Below are 20,240 nucleotides of genomic sequence, written 5' to 3' on the forward strand. Positions count from 1 at the left end.
TTCATACATTTGTCAAAACTCATCAAAAGGTATGCTTAATATCTTTGCATTTCACAGTACAAAATTTTACCTCAATTTAAAAAACCAGAGACGTTATAGCCCTAGTCCAAAATTAATTAAATTGGAATCTTTGTGAGGCAGGCATATGATATATATCTCCTGCTGAAAGTTTCTGAAGTTCATACTGACACCCATTCTTTCATCAGGTCTCTTTAGATCAGGGGTTGGAAAACTTTTTCTATAAAGGGCCAAACAGTAAATATTTTAGACCTTGTGAGTCATATGATCTCTGTTGGAACTACTCAACTCTGCAGTTATAGAAGGAAAGTATTCTGACAATATGTAAATGAATGGACATGGCTGTGAACCAATGAAACTTTACTTATAAAAGCAGGCAAAAGATGACAGTCTGCCAACCCCTGCTTTAGACGGTCACTCAATAAGTTACAAATCCACCTTTTCCCAAGAATATCATGAAAGATCCTGGCTTTGTCTGAAAAGCAGACTGGCATCATAAGGGATAGATGTATTTCAAATTCCAGCTTCACTGCTTTCTAGCTTTCTAGATACAAGAAGTCTATATTTAATATCTACAAACTTCAGTTTCCTCATCTGCAAAATGGACATAATAGCAAATTAGTGGTACATGCACATAAAGTAGCCAGCAAGGTACATAACAGACAATGCATGGTAGTTATTAATATTTTAATTATCATGGATATTAAAGGTATCAAATGTGTCACTCTAATCCACTGCACTATCTTGATATACTCTTACAGTCAGCAATGTTCTTCACTGCCAGCTTGCCGAAGTCTGGCCCCTACCTAAGCCTTTTTGCCATAACTACAGTCCCCATGAGTCCCTCTAACTGGTCTATGTCTCCAAACAAGTCTCTGTCTCTACTATTTCCTTAACCTGGCATGCCCTCTGATCTGTCCACTGCTATAAAGTGCTCCATTCTAAGAGTCCAGGCTATAACCCATACCCCATACAAAGCTGCTACCCCCCAAATTCCCCTGAAAACCCTGATTAGACATCATAGACTGAAATATCTCAGCAGTCACTTTCCAGACCATGTATGTTATATTTATCAATCACTGCTTCCTCTCTACTGCAACTCTCTTCAACCTGATTGTAACTTCTTGGAGGGCAGAAACGGTGCTTATATGTCTCTGTGTTTCCCTCAATGTCAAGTCTCTTATATAAGCAATAAGTATGTATTTGCTAAGTGATTGATTCACAGGTGCTGAAAATTCAAGGGATTCAAATTACAGAAATGTCTTGAATAAAACTTTTGGGAAAAAATATTGCAAGTTCCTACATACCTTTGGCAATAGCTGCTGGAGTAGAGCTGGGGACGACTGGAGTTGGGGCAGCTACAGGCAGAATGGTAGGAGATTTGTTGGCAGAAAATGACTGAACCACTAAAGGGCAAAATAATAAGGGGGGGATACAACAAATATAAAAATTACTGTAATGAGAATGACTGACCTCCCATGTGAAGCCTACATTAGAATAACACCCCCCAAACAATTCCACAACAAAAGGAATGGTAAAGACTTTCTTTAATACAGCAATCTGACAAGCTGGGCTTGATGTTACTGTAAGTACCAGGTAACTGAGCTTTATCTTCAAATGTGGAATGGGAGCTTGTCACTAAACTAAGAAAATAAAAATGCAATTAAACTAAGCTTTCATAAATGCTTAAAATATTCCCTCCCATGAATCAACTTTAGAAATGTGCCACTTTTTAAAAGTCAGCAATCATGTGACTCTAGAGTTCTAGGAGCCAGGGAATGCCTGGATTGGTAAAGAGTAGGCAAGACAAGGAAGGAGCAGTCACCTCTTAGATAATCCCTCTTAACTGAAAGAATGTGGACCTTTTTTCCAAGCAGGCATGGGGACAACCAAAATATGACAGGTCCATGGGTGAAGGACTTACCTTTATTCACAGGCATCAGTATAGTCTGTACACCTCCAGATGTGTTTACACTGAGTGGTTTTAGCTGGCTGGGTATTGTCAGAACAGCCTGCTGAGGATTGGACTGACTGGAGTGAATCTTTAGCAATCCTAAAATAAGTTGGAAGATAAGGTCAAGCTGAAGATCAGATGCATCATTAAAGTTCTCTGCCATCTTTGCCACTCACATTTTTTCACAGGAGGACACAGACTTCAGACATTTACCCTTTCAATAAATAAAGTGCTGGAAGCATGAAGAGACAGATGCTACCAATTCCAAAGTGAAACATATTACAATAATGATCATTTTTAAGTGTCATTACTCCACAACCATAAAGTAACACAGACATTTTTGGGAAGGCAGACCTAACAGAAAGCAGAAAAAGTTACCCAAAGTCTCACTACAGAGACAGTTAGTATTAACATTTTGAGATAGTTCTTTTCCATGTTTGTTTTCTATGATATTTTGTATATAACTGTGGTGTGTACACAAACTGGATTTAACATTTTATATTTTGACTTAGAACGTTGCCACCCTCCCACTTAAAAACCTTCACTGCTCCCAACTGCCTAGAAGTATATTTACAAAATTAGTTTTGCAGCCTTAAAGCTCCATGTCAGTTTGACCCCAAACTTATCCCTTCACACCATCCCTACATATCTACTACTCATCGTATCTTGTAATTTTTTTTTACCTCTGTTCAGCATTGATTTTTCAAACATCAGATATTTATCATTTGAGAAAGAGTTACTTCATCTTCTCCCACTTTCTTTTAAAGGTTATTTCCACATTTTCATTTTCATTACAAAATTAATCTAGACAACATCAGACAAAAATCTGTAGGTTTCCAGGGGGATAGTTAAAAAAAAAAAAAATCACAAAGGGCTCTTTACTGTGAGAGAGCACACAAGAGAAAAGCAAAAGCAGACAAGACAGAAACAATACAAATATATGTTATATGATAATACAACTACTTAAAAATAGCCAAAGATAATAAAGCCACTGGAAAACAGTTGGTTTGAGCTATGGAAAGGAATCACCTCAATTACTTTCTAGAACAAGGCCTCAAATAAACAAGAAAATCTTTTTTGCAATTGTTAGGTGTTAAATCAGTCAAGTAGAAAGCACTTACTGAGATATGACCTCAGAGAGTACAACAATGATCTGGTGTTTTATTTTAAAAATTAATTCCTTAATAAATGACGTTAACAAAGTAGCAGGGTACAAGATCAATACACAAAAATTAGTGGTATTTCTATATACCAGCAATGGACAACCCAAAAAGGAAATTAAAAAAAAAAAATTCCATTTACAATACCACCTAAAAGAATAAAATAGCTAGGAATAAATTTAACCAAGGATATAAAGGACTTGTACATGGAAAACTACAAAAAATTGCTGAAAGAAACTGAAGATCTAAATAAATAGTAGGACATTCCATGTTAATGGATAGGAAGACAATCAATACTATTCAAGTGATTTTCAGATTTAACACAATCCCAACAAAATTCCAACCTTGTTTTCAGAAATGGAAAAGCCAATCATCAAATTCATATGGAAATGTGCAACAAGAGGAGGAAATCAAGAAAAAAATTTAATTTACAACAGCAACCAAAAGAATCAAGTATTTAGGAATAAACTTAACCAAGGCCACAAAAGACCTATACACAGAAAACTACAAGAAACTGCTAAAAGAAATCGAACAGGACCTAAAAAAAATGGAGAAACATACCGTGTTCATGGATTGGAAGACTAAATATAGTTAAGATGTCAAATCTAACTAAACTGATTTATAGATTCAGTGTAATGCCAATTTAAAATCCAAACAACTTACTTTGCAGAAACAGAAAAACCAATAACCAAATTTATTTGGAAGGGCAAGGTGCCCTGAATAGCCAAGAATATTTTGAGAAAGAGGAACCAAGTGGGAAGTCTCACACTACCTGATTTTGAAACATATTACAAAGCTACAGTGGTCAAAACAGCATGATACTGGTATAAGGATAGATATACTGACCAATGGAATCTAATTGAGTGTTCAGAAATAGACCACTGCATCTATGGACCACTGATCTTTGATAATGCAGTCAAGCCAAAGCAACTGGGACAGAGCAGCCTCTTTAATAAATGGTGTTTGGAGAACTGGATATCCATTTCCAAAAGAATGAAAGAGGACTCCTATTTCATACCTTATACAAAAAATAAATCGAAATGGATCAAAGACCTAAACATTAGCGCTAAGAGCATAAGACTCTTAGTAGAAAACGTAGGACAATATCTTCAAGAACTCGTGAAAGGAGGTGGTTTCCTAGACCTTACACCCAAAGCACAAGCAACCAAAGAACAAATACACAAATGGGAGCTCCTCAAATTGAACACTTTTGTATATCAAAGGACTTTGTCAGAAAAGCAAAAAGGCAGCCTACACAATGGGAGACAATATTTGGAAACCACATATCAGGTAAGGGTTTAATATCCCAGATATATAAAATAATCCTACAGCTAAACAACAGAAAGACAAACAACCCAATTAAGAAACGAGCAAAAGACATGGACAGACACTTTTCTGAAGAGAAAATACAAATGGCTCAAAAACATATGAAAAACTGCTCAACTTCACTGGCTATTAGGGAAATGCAAATCAAAATCACAGTGAGATATCTCACACCTACCAGAATGGCCATTACCAAAAAAAAAAAACAGACAATTAGAAGTGCTGGAGAGGATGTGGAGAAAGAGGCACACTTATTCACTGTTGGTGGGAATGTAGAATGGTTCAACCACTCTGGAAGACAGTGTGGCAGTTCCTCAGGAAGCTAAATATAGATTTGCCATATAACCCAGCTATTCCATTACTAGGTATATACTCACAGGAACTGAAAGTTAAGACATGAACAGATATTTGTAAACTGATGTTTACTGTGGCATTATTCACTAAAGCCAGGAGATGAAAACAGCCCAAATGTCCATCAACAGACAAGTGGGTAAACAAACTGTGGTACATACACACGATGGAATTATTACGCAGCTGTATGACAGAACAAAGACACAGAACATAGAATAACATGGATGAACCTTGAGGACATTATGTTGAATGAAATTAGCCAGAAACAAAAGGACAAATACTGCATGGTCTCACTAATATGAACTAACATTAACGAGCAAACTTTGAGAGTTAAAAGCTGATAACACAGACTACCAGGAGAATGAAAGAAGGTCGAGATTGGGCATTTGCTGCTGAAGGACTACAGAATGTTCAGCAGGATTGATTGCATAGATCCAGAAATGGATAGCCTAATACTGTGTGATGGTAGTACAATATTGTAAGTACACTGAACAAAGATGTCTGTGAGTGAAGCTTAGAGGGGTGGGCTAGGGGCATGTATGACACCAGAGGTAAGACAGATAATACAGACTGGGACTGTATGACATGGCAAAAGATGGAGTGGTCGATGATTGTGATTAAATGTACAAATGTGGGAATGTTTTTATATGTGGGAGAACAAATGAAGGTCAACCATGCAGTGCTGAAAAAGGGATGGTATTGGGGAAAAAATATAATCAAAGCAAATTTGAGTCTGCGGTACAAAGGCACTATATCAAAGCTAAATGTGTATGAGAGGGGAATATAAAGGGGGGATACGGGATTCTTGGTAGTGGTGGTGTTGTCTGACCTTACTATTACATTGTATTGCATGATATTCTATTTTTCTTTTTATTATCTTTTTTATTATTCCATAAAAAAAAAAACACACTTTTTGTGTGTGTGTAGTAATCAATATGCTCAAGTGCTGACTGTGGTGATAAATGCACAACTACATGATGATACCGTGAACAACTGATTGTACACTGTGGATAATTGTACAGTATGTGAATGTATCTCTATAAAATTGTAGGGAAAAATATAAATAGGAAAAAAGTGCTGGAGAAAACATGGAAAGAGGGATGTACTTATTTACTATTGTAGCCTTTCTGGAGGACAGTGTGACGGTTCCACAAGAAGCTAAAAGTATGTGTGTGCCATAAGGTCCTGCAATCTCATTATGGGGTATATATGCTTGGAAGATCTGAGAGTAGGGACATGGTTGGACATTTGCACACTGGTGTTTATGGAGGCAGTATTCATGATTTGCTATGGGTGGAGGTGGCCAAAGGGTACACAGACTGAGGAACAGAATGGTGAACAGTGGTGTATGCATACAATGGAATGCTGAGCAACTACGAGAAGGAGTGAAGTTGTGAGACACCCAACAAAGTCAATGGATCCTCTAAGACAGCATTTTGAGTGAAGTAAGCCAGAAACAAAGGCAAACACTATAATGCCTCACCAATATGGACTAACTACAATGTATAAACTCAGAATTGAATCTTAGAGCACAGCTTATCAGGGGAATGCTCACTGTAATGGCCCCTAGATTGTAAGCTCTTACAGCAGTCACATCTATTCCTGAATCGTAATGGCTATTTCCAAATTCTGAGATGCTGATCCCTTTGTGCATGACCCGATTAGTCTCTGGAACTTTGAGTATCTGTGACACGTGAAACTCAGAGCTAGAGCTTGGCAGATATGAATGTCAGGATTAGCGCATACAGCAACTGTTTAAAAAGCTGAAAAAAAGAGTCTAGACTTCAATTACAGATACGAATGAAGCAGATCTGGTTGGGACTAGGGTAAATCGGGCCAAAGGGTAAAGGACGATATTGACTGTGTTTTAAAACTTCAACTTCCATGTGAGACCAAGGGAAGAGATGGTTATCTGGAGGAGGATCTGTATTTTCTATAGTACACTAAACAATTTAACTTGTACATTCAGCTTGTTCAAACACTGTGATTACATGGAACTTTGACTAGGAAGTGAGATCTGGTAGGTTTGCACAGGTTAGTGTGAAATAGCGACACATCCCAGAGTAATTCCAGCAGAGAATAGAAATGTATATGCAGGGCCCCCCTGAGGAGCTGGGGGAAAATGCAGAAGTGTTGGACTTCCTCACTTCGGTTGTTGCTGATGTTCTCATAAACACTGAGGACTGACGGCTTTGTATGCTGAGCCCTCTATCTTGGGACTTGCCCTCGTGAGGCTTGTTGCTGCAAAGGAGAGGCTAAACTTGCTTAGTTATAATTGTGCCTAAGAATCTCCCGAGTGTCTTTTTGTTGCTCAGATGTGGCCCTCTCTCTCTAGCTAGGCTAACTTGACAGGTGAACTCACTGCCCTCCCCCTTACGTGGGTCCTTACTATCAGGGGTGTAAATCTCCCTGGCAATGAAGGATGTGACTCCCAGGGATGAACCTGAACCAGGCTTCGTGGGATTGAGAACATTTTCTTGACCAAAAGGGGGAAGCGAAATGAACAAAATAAAGTTTCAGTGGCTAAGAGATTTCAAATGGAGTTGAGAGGTCATTCTCATGCACTATAGAGAGATCCCTTTCTAGGCTGCAGAGAATTGGAATAGATACAAGTAAATACCTGAAACTATCAAACTCCAACCCAGTGGCCTTGACTCTTGAAGACGATTGTGTAACTATGTAGCTTACAAGAGGTGACAGTGTGATGGTGAAAACCTTGTGGATTACACACTCTTTACCCAGTGTTTGGATGGATGAGTAGAAAAATGGGGACAGGGACTAAATGAAGACTGGGGTGGGAGGTGGGGATGATTTGGGTGTTCTTTTTTACTTTTGTTTTTTATTCTTATTTTTATTCTTTCTGGTGTAAAGAAAATGTTCAAAAATGGATTGGGGTGATGAAGGCATAACTATATGATGGTACTCTGAACAGTTAATTGTATACCATCGATGATTGTATGGTATATGAACATATCTCAATAAAAGTGAATTAAAAAAAAAATTCACATGGAGAGGCAAGGGGCCCTGAACAGCCAAAACCATCTGGAAAAAGAATGAAGTTGGAGGACTCACACTTCCCAATTTCAAAACTTATTACAAAACAGTACCTTGTGGTACTGGCACAAGGACATATAGACCAATGAAAGAGAACTGAGAGCTCAGAAATAAATCCACACATATGGCCAACTGATTTTTGACCAAGGATGCCAAGCCTATTCAATGGGGGAAATTAACAGTCTCTTCAACAAATGGTATTGGGAAAACCGGATATCCACACGGAAAAGAATGAAAGTAGACCCAATCTCACACCATATATTAAAAAAAAAATCAAAAGGGGTCAAAAACCTAAATATAAAACTGTTAGAAGAAAACATAGGGAAATACCTTCAGGGCCTTATATTAGACAAATGGATTCTAAAAGCACAAGCAACAAAAGAAACAACAAATTGGACTTAATTAAAATAAAAAAACTTTTGTGCATCAAAGGATATTATCGAGAAACTGAAAAGACAACCTACAGAATGGGAGAAAATATTTGGAAACCATATACCTGATAAGGGCTTAATATCCAGACTATATAAAAAACTTCTACAACTCAACAAAAAAGACAAACAACCCAATTTTAAAAATGGGGTAAGGACTTGAATAGACATTTTTTCAAAGAAGATATGAAAAGATGTTCAACATCATTAGTCATTGGACAAATGCAAATCCAAGCCACACCCATTAGAATGGCTTTTATTAAAAAAAAAAAAGAAAAAAGAAAATAACAAGTGTTAGCAAGGATGCCGAGAAACAGAAACTCTAGTACATTGTTGGTAGCAACATAAAATGGCACAGCCACAGTGGAAAAGCCTGGTGGTTTTGCAGAAAGCCAAGTATAGAATTACCCACTGCTAGGTATATATACTCAAAAGAATGGAAAGCAGGGACTCAAACAACTATTTTCATATTGATGTTCATAGCAGTATTATTCACAATAGCCAATAGGTAGAAGGAACCCAAGTTCCTTTTATTCAGTCATAAAAAGGAATGACACTCTGATGCAGCAACCTGCATAATCTTGAAAACAGTCTGAAATAAGTCAGACAAAAAAAAGAGATATTGTATGATTTCATTTACATGGATTAACTAGAATATGAAAATTCAGAGGCAGAAAGTAGATTGATTACAGGTCACCGGGGGGTGGGGGGTGGAGTAGATGGGGAGTTAATGTTCAATGGGTACAAAGTTTCTGTTTGGACTGTTGAAAAAGTTTGGTAACAAGTGGATGGCAGCACAACATTGTGAATGTAACTAATGTCACTGAGTTATACCCTTGAAAGCAGTTACAATGGGAAATTTTATTTTTCATGTGTTACTACAATAAACATTTTTAAAAATTCTTATTTTTATCAAAACTGAATATGCTGATCAGGTGACAAGTAAAAAAGTGCTAAAAAACAGTAATTCCTTGTTCTACTTCTCTATCTTCATCTAATCCCCCAGTAGCATCCACTTTTTACCCTTTGGTTCTTTCATTATTTACCTCCCCGTTAAAAAACTAAACAACTGTGTATTGCAAGCCTTGAGTCATCAATTTTTGATGTTACATACTGACTTACCATTAGGGTTGTTAAGTATTTTAAGTCACTTATGTCCTCTGTTTCCCATACTCCAATATTGTTCTCTATTGATCCAAAGAAATATACCATGATACTATGATTACCTTTTATTTTCTAAGTTAATAACTTCCTCCTTTTCATCTGCTTAGTTTCCTTTCAAAATCTCACAGTTTTCCTACCTGCTTCAGGAACTCTGTAAACCACCCCTTAATAAAATTCTTCATATAGTCAAATCTCTTATGGTAATTTACAGTTCCATTTTTTTCAAGAGATAGTCCTTCCAAAGCTGTCTGATTTGCTCAAATTTGGACTGTTGCTTTCTATGCCTGATGCACACAGCTTTCATCCTGGGAACTCCCCGACTGTTCCCCAAAGAATTCCCTTTGCCTCTCTTCTGCATTATACCCAGTTTTCTACTTTCTTCGTTAACAACTCTTTGTTTTGGTAAAAATACATATTTTAGTAGTAATGTCTTGAGACAGGATATATAGAAAATACATTAGAAACCTAGCCTGTCAGAAAATATTCCTACTCTCACACAGCTGATGATACTTTTGATGAGATAATTCTAGGCAAAGTAATTTTCTCTTAGATTTTGAAAGCAATATTCTAGCTTCCAGCATTATCCAATGCTAATACAGTTTATAAGCTTTTCTCTCTCTTTTTCTCTGTGACAGCTTTTAGGATCCTTTCTCTATCCCAGATGTTCTGAATTCACAAATAAATTGTGCCTTGGTGTGGGCATTCTTTCATTCATTGTGCTGGAAATTGTCTTTTTAATCTTCAATTGTGGGATAAATTCTTGTTTAATTTCTTTAGTCATTTCCTTCCCATTATTTTCTCTGTTTTCTTTCTGCAACTCCTTTTAGTCAGATGTTGGTGTTTCCTGACACATCAAGTTTTCCTTCCTAGAGTCCACTTCTTTGTCTGTTCTCTACTTCCTCCACGTGTCCTCTAGTTTACTCTCAATGCTACAATCAGAGTGATCCTTTTAAAATATAAGGCAGATCATATTATTCCTTCACTTAAAACCCTTCAATGGCTTCTCTTGAAGTAAAAGTCAAAGTCCTACCATGACCTACAAAAGCCCTACATGATCTGTCCCCACCACTCTGACCTCAGCTCCGAGTACTCTTTCCCTTGCTCAATCCACTTGAGTCAAAATAAGGCACGCAAAAAATTTAATTTAAAAAATGTTTAGTAGGAAAGTTTGATCTTTTAATGAAGCTTTTACACAAAAAGTTTCATCAGCAGCAGCTTAGGAAACTAGAACTTAGCAGGGAGATTTCATTTACTACAAGCTAAAAACTTTACCAAAAAGGGTGAGAGAGGAGGAAAGACATTTATTTCTTATAATTCCTTCCATTTTTACAATTTCTATTCTAGTACCTAAACAGTGCCTAAAAATAAGACATTCAATTAGAAGAGAACAAACACTCCCTATACTAGAACTTGTTCAGTTTTAACTGGGAGGTGGAAATCATGGGAAAAATACACCTACCTCAATCTTTTGGTCTCTAACTGGCCAAAAAGCAAACAGGAAACAGGGGCTTGGTGTGGAGCAATGTATGGAACAGTAGTGAAAATAATAATAATGATAACAATAACAACAACAACATCCATAATCTCTTATCCAAAGATAATAAGGGGTGTGTGTGCACATATGTATATCAGTGATACTGTAGACCAGTAGACCAGTGCCAGTTAGTAAACTGTTATCAATCTGCAACAAGATAATAAATAAATTGAGTTTTAGAAATTTTTATAGCAGTTTGACATTACTGTGACATTTTTATTATATGTTACAGAAGTATCAGTCTGCACTGGATTGTAGAAAACCAAAACCAAAATAAATCTTTAAAATTTGAGAAGAAATGTTGAATATTATCTATCAGCCCCCTGGCATCTGGGACAGCATGATGTAATCAAACACATTAATATCTCTGCAGCAAAACACATGAATATTCACATTGAGTAGTATAAATAGCCTGTTAAAGAAGGTCAAATATTGCCCTAAAATTAGTTATGAAAAAAACCCTTTGCTTTCAAAGCTTTCTGGATTTTAGAATTGCAGATAAAGGATTATGGACTAACAACAACAACATGGATGATACTAGCAACAAGTATTTACATTATACCCACTATGTGCCAGACTCTGTCCTACGTATCTACATATTAACTCATTTAATCCATTCATCTTTATGAAGTAGGTATTATCAGCCTCATTTTACAGCTGAGGAAAGCGAAGTAAAAATTACTTCAAATAAGGCAATTTAGCTCCAGATTTTGGCCCTATGTTGTCCAAAGAAATAAAAAGTACACCCCTCTGGTGGATACGAAGATAATAAGCATCTTAACAAACCTCAAATGTATCACTCTAAAACTACCCAATGTAATAACTAACATTTAAAATTAAGACTTGGAGTCATTAAGGCTAAATTTTATTTTATATGCTTTGTTTATGAAAGCAAAGATATGTACGATATGTTTTATAATGAGTTCATTCAAAATCGACCACTCAACAAAATTGGTATTTTAAAGAGAGCAAACCCTCAGCTCGCTACAAAATTACATTATGACAAAAGCTGAAATACTCAATAGGGTTCCAGGTGGCTAAGGTTTTATTACATAACTTTAAAATTATTCAAGCTATAGAATCTTCTCAGACTAAAAAAGACATTTATACACGGATTTTAAATAAGAATAATACACCTAAAAAGCAGCTATATGGTAAATGTTATTGACGCAATTATTTGTTAACAATTTTTTATAGTGTACAAAATGTTGTTTAAAACCTTCCAAAATATTCTAGCCCAAAGAAAAAAAATATTCTGATATGACTCACCAGATACTGTGGTTTTTCCGGAGATGGGTGTTGGTGTGGACACCAGGGATGTGGCACTGACGACAGTGGGGGCAGCAGCTTTGCAAGTTCCCATTGCTGCCTGGCTTACACACACCTGCTGCTGCCCAGAAGTTTTCATTGCAGACCCTATAGCAGATGATGAACTGGCGCCTACTCCCTCAGACTGCTGATTCACAGAGCCAGAAAGAATAGAAATGAAGAAGAAAGCAATGTAAATTATGTAGAACAGTGACTGCCATACAGCATACACTCTAAATATTATCTGTTAGCTATTATTATCCATCTATTCAATGTCATGCCACTTAAAAAAGATTGTTTCTCTAATTCAGAGGTTTCCACAATTTTAAATTTCATAGGCGATAAAATGAGCCTTATTAAAAGTTCACTACAACGTTTCAAAGTTTGTCACATTCATTCAACAAACATCCATGACATGGCAAGAAGTGTTAAATGCTAGGGCTCAGAGGTAAAAACCTTCAAGAAGCAGACAGTAGCAAACAGTGGTACAAGGTACAAGTATACATGGGTGCAAGGCACCATTAAAACTGAGAGGAAAAGTGACTACTTCTGCCAAGGGGTGAGGAGGGGAAAGTATTAGAAAGAGCTTCAGGTAAAAGATATGATACTTTAGGGGATCAAGATTCAAGACTGAAAAGAGGAAATGAAAGGGTGTTCTTGGCATAGGATAGTAGGTAGAAAGTCAGAGAGGCATGAAAGAACACGGTATGTTCAAGGAACTGCCAAGCAGAGTGGTATGGCAGTCTTGTGAGGAGAAGCAAACTTGAGCAGAATCAAAGGTCAGAACATGTAAGTCCTTGGGGTACCAAGATAATTCAATGGGGAAGCAGTCTTTTCAACAAATGGTGCTGCACCAATTGGATATCTACATGCAAAAGGATGAGACTGGACCCCTACCTCACACTATATATACACAAGTTAACTCAAAATGGACCAAAGACCCAACGAACTAAAACTGTAAAATTCTTAGAAGAAAACACAGGTTTAAATCTTTGTGACTTTGGCTTATACAGTGGTTTCTTAGATTGGACACCAAAAGCACAAGCAAAGAAAAAATAAATAAATTGGAATTCATGAAAATTGAAAACTTTTGTGGTTCAAAGAAAATTCTGAAGTGAAAAGACAACCTCTAGAATGAGAAAAATGTTTTTTTTTTTTTTGCAAATAATGTATCTGATAAGGGACTTTTATCTAGACTGTACAAAGAATTCCTACAAATTCAATAATAAAAAGACAAAGAACTCATTTTAAAAATGGTTCTGAACAGACTTTTCTTCGAAGAAGATATATAAATAGCCAATAAGCACATGTAAAGATGCTCAATGTATCACTAGCCATTAGGGAAATGCAAATCAAAAACACGACGACATACCACTTTACACTCACTAAGATAGCTATAATAGAAAAATAGACAAAAATCAAGTGTTATTGAAGATGTGGAGAAACTGGAACACACATACATTGCTGGTGGGAATGTAGAACGGTACAGTCACTTTAGAAAACACTTTGGCAGTTCCTCAAAATTCTACTCCTAGGTAAATTCCAAACAGAATTGAAAACATGTATGTTCATACAAAAAACTGCATATAAATATTCATAGTAGCATTATTCATAATAGCCTCCAAGTTGAAACAACCCAAATGTCCATCAAATGATGAATGGATACACAGAATGTGGTATATCCATAAAATGGAATACAATTGAGCCATATAAAGGAATACTCTTATTGATACTTGCTACAACACGGATGAACCTTGAAAACACAGTAAGCAAGAGAAGCCAGGAACAAACAGCCACAAACTGTACGACTCCATTTATATGAAATGTTCAGAATAAACATATCCATAAAGATAGAAAGTAGATTAAGTGGTTGCCTAGGGCTGTGGGATGGGGGAATGGGGAGTGACTGTTAGTGCAGTAATACGTTCAGGAATTTGACAGTGGTTATGGTTGCACAACCTTCTGAATACAGAAAAAACCACCAAATTATATATTTTAAAATGTTGCATTTTATGATAAGTGAATAATATCCCAGTATTTTTTTTTAAAAAAGCAATATGGCCAACTGGTGTGTTTGCTGAATATCTTCCTTATGTTTGCTTTACTTCTACCTTGCACCAAGACTTTCTCCTGTCATACTAATTCTTACCTGTTGTGCAGGACCATTTGCTGAGAGGGCCACAGCTGGGGAGGTGGCAGTTGTGATAACCCCTCCTGCTACTCTCAGCATTGTGGTTCCAGGCTTTGAGAGTTGTGAAGTGGCTGGAACAGACTTCAATGAGCTATCGGATATTTTCATTAGAGATGCCTGCCCCCCAGGGGCTGCCTACAGAAACAAAATAGGTTGAAGTAGTAACGTTGCCCTGGTAAATAGGCACTATTTATTCCTCATCTGAATCTGAAATACGTCCCCAAGAATTAGAACATATCAAAAAAACTCTTGCTAATCAAAACTATATGTTTATGTACTTTTGCAACAAGCTCTAAACTGCATGATCTTTTACGTACAAATAGTCCTTTACTCCTAATGTGGGACAAATGAATGAATGCATTTGCAAGTCACTATTTGGCAGCACTTTCTTCAAAGACACTAGACCATGCATTTTCAAAGTAATTGAGTCCAGAGTGTTCTTCAATGTTCATATCATCTTTAAATATGAAAATCCAACCCAGACAGTGACAGATTTAAATTGATAAGTTTAACGGTGCTCTACCTAGGTACAGACTAAGCATTTTAATACTGGAGAATCATTCAACAAATTATAGCTTCAGTGGTCTAAATAAGGGCTCAGCAAACTTTTTCTGTAAATAACCAGAGTAAGCACTTTTGGCTTTCCAAGCCATTTGCTCTCTGTTGCAACAAACACAACTGTTGCTGCAGCATTAAATGGTTGTGACTGAATTCCATTTAAACATCATTTACAAAAATCAGGAAGCCTTGGGTACAGGGTATATAGCTTTCTGACTCTTGGTTTAAATAACTACTTAATACTCAAGATTAATGCACCTTACAAGTGGACACTTTGAAGGCTTACTATGTGCCAGAAATGGCAGAAAGTGTTTTAAAATATTTTAAGTCCTTCAATCTTCTCATTAACTTTATAGGGTAGGTATTAAGAGTTTCATTTTATACATGAGGAAATTAAGCTCAGTGACTTCACTAGGTAGGGTTATACAGCTAGTAACTGAAGGAGTAAGGATGAGAATCCATGAATAATAGTCATGGCATAATTTGCATTGGAGTCTTTGCAAATTAAAATCACAACGATACAGAACTTCACACTCACTAGAATGGCTAAAATTTAAAAGACTGATGATTGTCAGGATTGATAAGCATGTGAAGCAACTACGAGTCTCCCGTATTACTTATGGGAGCCAAATGGAAAACGATTTATGACCCAACTATTCTACTGCACAAAAAGATTTTACTGTGTACAAAAATGTCCACACTTTTAGTCGTAACAAAAACTGGAAATAATCCAAATGTCCATCAAAAGAATAATGGAATTCTTACAGTCTGGATATATTATGTCCCTCAAAATGCCATTATCTTTGATCCAATTTTGTGGGGGCACACATATTAGTGTTGATTAGGTTGGAATCTTTGATTGTTTCCATGGAGATATGACTCAACTGGGTGAGACCTCTGACTGTATAATTTCCATGGAGGTGTTACCCCACCCATTCAGGGTATGTTTTAATTGAATCACTGGAGCCATACAAAACAGCTGACAAACAGAAGGAACTTAGAGCTGCAGCTGAGGGACACATTTTAAAGATGGCCGATGAAAGCTGACACTGATGTTTTGGAGAACGCCATTTTGAAACGCAACCTGAGAGCAAGCTGATGCCAGCCACATGCCTTCCCAGTTAACAGAGGCTTTCTTGATGCCAATGGCCTTTCTCCAGTGAAGGTACCCTATTGTTGATGCCTTATCTTGTACACTTAGTAGCCTTAAGACTGTAACTTTGTAACCAAATAAACCCCCTTTAAAAAAGCCAATCCAATTCCGGTATTTTGCTTAATGGCAGCATTAGCAAACCAGGACAGGAATCATGCAATAAAATACTACTCAAGAATAAAAAAGAATAAACTACTGACATACATATGCAAAAAATCTCAAAAACATTGAGTGATGAAAGCAAAACATAAAAAGAACACAAACTGCATAATTCTATTGATATGACGTTAAAGAACAGACAAAAACTCATCAATAGTGATAGAAATAGAAAATGGGGATAGAAAAGACTGGAAAGGGAAATGAAGGGAACGTTTGACAGTGACAGAAATGTTCTGAATCTTGATAGGGATGGTAGTTACATCAGTATATACAATTTGTCAAAACTTACTGAGCCATACACTTATCCGTGCATTCATTTATGTAAATCAAACCTTAAGAAGAGAATCTGGGGGTGAAAGGAAAAAACATTTAAAGTCTTGAATTTTCTTGAGCATGGTTTTGGGTCACTTCCATAGGTTCTACTGTGAAGTACTGTCATTTATATTAAAATCTCAATAATCCATAATTTCTTTTGATTTCTTGTTTCTTTCTTTAAGTTTTTAGTAACATATATACAACCTAAAATTTCGTCTTTTAACCACATTCAGATGTGTAATTCAGTAGTGTTAATTACATTCACAGTATTGTGCTACCATCACATCACTGTCATCCATTACCAACACTTTTCCATCACCCCAAAGAGAAATTCTGTACCAGTTAAGCATTAACTTCCCATTCCCTACCCATTCCCCAGCACCTGGTAACTTGTATTCTACTTTCTGTCTCTATTAACTTGCTTTTTATTTTTATTTCTTTTTGCTTCAAGAATTTTCAGAATAATGCTTTAATTTCAAAGTGTGTTTTGGTTTGCGTTATTAATTTGAGATATTATTAAGTTATGGTCATAGAATATGATACACTGAATGCTACCTTTGGAATATGCTAAGATTTTTTTTGTATCCAAGTGTAAGATCCATGTTTTAATGTTCCATAGGAATAAGCGAGAAATGTATACTCTGTGTATGAAAGATACATAATTAAGCCTGTTAGTGTTATTCTAATTGAAATCCTCTGTACCCAGATTTATCTACCTCATCAGCTAAATTCTGAGAGACATTTAAAAATCTTCCCCTATGACTGAGGAGGAATTCAATACATAAAGATTTCTGCATTGTTATCTCTGTTGTAGACCTTCATTTCTAACACTAAAAAGTATTTCTCTGTTCCAGGTTGAGAATGGTGGACTAAACACAAGAGGCAACACACTTCCAAGCACCAAAGCCACAGAAATGATACAAACAAGTAAATGTATTTTATTTGACTGGACTTAAAAATGAGTTGAGGAACCCATGGTGGACAAGCAACTCTGAAAAACAAATGAGAGGCTGCAGAAGGCCTTAACAAAAGAAACTGTCAAAGAAATGTGGGAACTGCACCAAATGGGCGCTGTATCTGGAGATGGTAGAAGTCAAAGGTAAGAGATAGCCTCACCGGAATCAACAGGTTGATTAGCTGGTACCATAGAAGAGCAGTCAGTTCTGTTAAGTATCCTATGTCTCACACCCTGTACTTTCTTTTTCTTGTTGTGATGTGTTATTTTGAATTATATGAATTATGTTCTTTTGAATTATATACAAAATTAGCTGGAAAAGGCAACAGTATTTTAACAGCCTTTCCAAATATTGTTTTTTTTAATGTTCATTTTATTGAGATATATTCACATACCACGCATTCATACAAAACAAATTGTACATTCAATTGTTCACAGTACCATTACATAGTTGTACATTCATCACCAAAATCAATCCGACACCTTCATTACCACACACACAAAAATAACAATAATAATAAAGTGAAAAAGAGCAATTAAAGTAAAAAAGAACACTGGATGCCTTTGTGTGTTTGTTGGCTTCCTTCTCCCATTTTTCTATTCATCCATCCATAAGCTAGACAAAGGGGAGTGTGGTCCTTACGGCTTTCCCAATCCCATTGTCACCCCTCACAAGACCATTTTTATACAATCGTCTTCAAGATTCATGGGTTCTGAGTTGTAGTTTGATACTTTCAGGTATCTACCGCCAGCTACCCCAATTCATTAGAACCTAAAAAGGGTTGTCTATATTGTATGTAAGAGTGCCCACCAGAGTGACCTCTCGGCTCCCTTTGGAATCTCTCTGCCACTGAAGCTTATTTCATTTCCTTTCATTTCCCCCTTTTGGTCAAGAAGATGTTCTCCATCCCATGATGCCGGGTCTACATTCCTCCCTGGGAATCATACTTCACATTGCCAGGGAGAGTCACTCCCCTGGGTGTCTGATCCCATGTAGTGGGGAGGGCAGTGATATCACCTTTCAAGTTGGCTTAGCTAGAGAGAGAGGGCCAATCTGAGCCACAAAGAGGCATTCGGGAGGAGCTCTTAGGCACAATTATAGGGAGGCCTAGCCTCTCCTTTGCAGCAACATTCTTCCCAAGGGCAAGTCCTGTGGTAGAGGGCTGAACCCATCAAACCACCAGTCCCCTATGTCTGCGAGCACATTAGCAACCATCGAGGTGGGGCAGGCCAATACCCTTGCATTCTCCACCAGCTACTGAAGGGGGCTCTGCACATTTTTTCCTTTTTTTTTAAAAAACTTTTTTTTTAAATCAACTGTATAAAAAATTACAAAAATAAGAAAAATTAAAAAAAAAAAAAAAAACATACAATAAAAGAACATTTCAAAGAGACCATAACAAGGGAGTAAGAAAAAGACAACTAACCTAAGATAACTACTTTACTTCCAACATGTTCCTACTCCACCCGAAGAAAGTAACCTAATACAGCAACATTTCTGTGAACTTCTTCCTACTATACCCATCAGAAATTAACAGACCATGGTCATTCCTGGGCATTCCCAGAATGTTAAATTCACCCACGATAGCTTATCTGTTCTTAATGGATTATCGTTCCCCCTTCCTTAATTGCTCTCTATTGCTAGTTCCCCTACATTCTACATTATAAACCATTTGTTTTACATTTTTCAAAGTTCACATTAGTGGTAGTATATAGTATTTCTCTTTTTGTGCCTGGCTTATTTACCTCAGCATTCTGTCTTCAAGGTTCATCCATACTGTCATATGTTTCACGAGATCGTACCTTCTTACTGCCGCATAGTATTCCATCGTGTGTATATACCACATTTTATTTATCCACTCATCTGTTGAAGGACATTTGGGTTGTTTCCATCTCTTGGCAATTGTGAATAATGCTGCTATGAACATTGGCGTGCAGATATCTGTTCGTGTCACTGCTTTCCTATCTTCCGGGTATATACCGAGAAGTGCAATTGCTGGATCGAAGGGTAACTCTGTATCTAGTTTTCTAAGGAACTGCCAGACTGACTTTCAGAGTGGCTGAACCATTATACAGTCCCACCAACAATGAATAAGAGTTCCAGTTTCTCCACATCCCCTCCAGCATTTGTAGTTTCCTGTTTGTTTAATGGCAGCCATTCTAACTGGTATGAGATGGTATCTCGTGGTCTTAATTTGCATCTCTCTAATAGCTAGTGAAGCTGAACATTTTTTCATGTGTTTCTTGGCCATTTGTATTTCCTCTTCAGAGAACTGTCTTTTCATATCTTTTGCCCATTTTATAATTAGGCTGTCCGTACTATTGTCATTGAGTTGTAGGATTTCTTTATATATGCAAGATGTATATCTTTTTGCTGCATCCCATAGGTTTTGGTATGTTGTGTTCTCATTTTCATTCGTCTCTCTATATTTAGCAATTTCTTTTGCTATTTCTTCTTTAACTCACTGATTGTTTAGGAGTGTGTTGTTTATCCTCCAGGTATTTGTGAATTTTCTAAGTCTCTGATGGTTATTGACTCCTAATTGTATTCCATTGTGGTCAGAGAATGTGCTCTGAATAATTTCAATCTTTTTAAATTTATTGAGCCTTGTTTT

General features: G+C 36.7%; 1 protein-coding gene across 8 annotated transcripts in view; it reads right to left on the bottom strand.

Moving 5' to 3' along the window:
* The window catches only part of YEATS2 (YEATS domain containing 2), a 194,662-nt gene that overhangs the window by 17,917 nt on the left and 156,505 nt on the right, over window positions 1–20,240 (bottom strand). For 7 of the 8 annotated variants that reach the window (XR_005217407.1, XM_037839566.1, XM_037839548.1 and 4 more), the window contains 4 exons: window positions 14,444–14,620; window positions 12,256–12,442; window positions 1,943–2,071; window positions 1,326–1,424 (listed from right to left, as the gene is read on the bottom strand). Coding sequence is in view for 7 of the 8 variants with exons in the window: in XM_037839566.1 (XP_037695494.1) it covers window positions 1,326–1,424; window positions 1,943–2,071; window positions 12,256–12,442; window positions 14,444–14,620 (592 nt within the window). In the remaining variant the exon portion in view is untranslated. The remainder of the gene's footprint in view (window positions 1–1,325; window positions 1,425–1,942; window positions 2,072–12,255; window positions 12,443–14,443; window positions 14,621–20,240) is intronic. The other variant, XM_037839564.1, reaches the window with a different exon arrangement.

This window comes from Choloepus didactylus, chromosome 1 (genome assembly GCF_015220235.1).
Source record: "Choloepus didactylus isolate mChoDid1 chromosome 1, mChoDid1.pri, whole genome shotgun sequence".
NCBI lineage: Eukaryota > Metazoa > Chordata > Mammalia > Pilosa > Megalonychidae > Choloepus > Choloepus didactylus.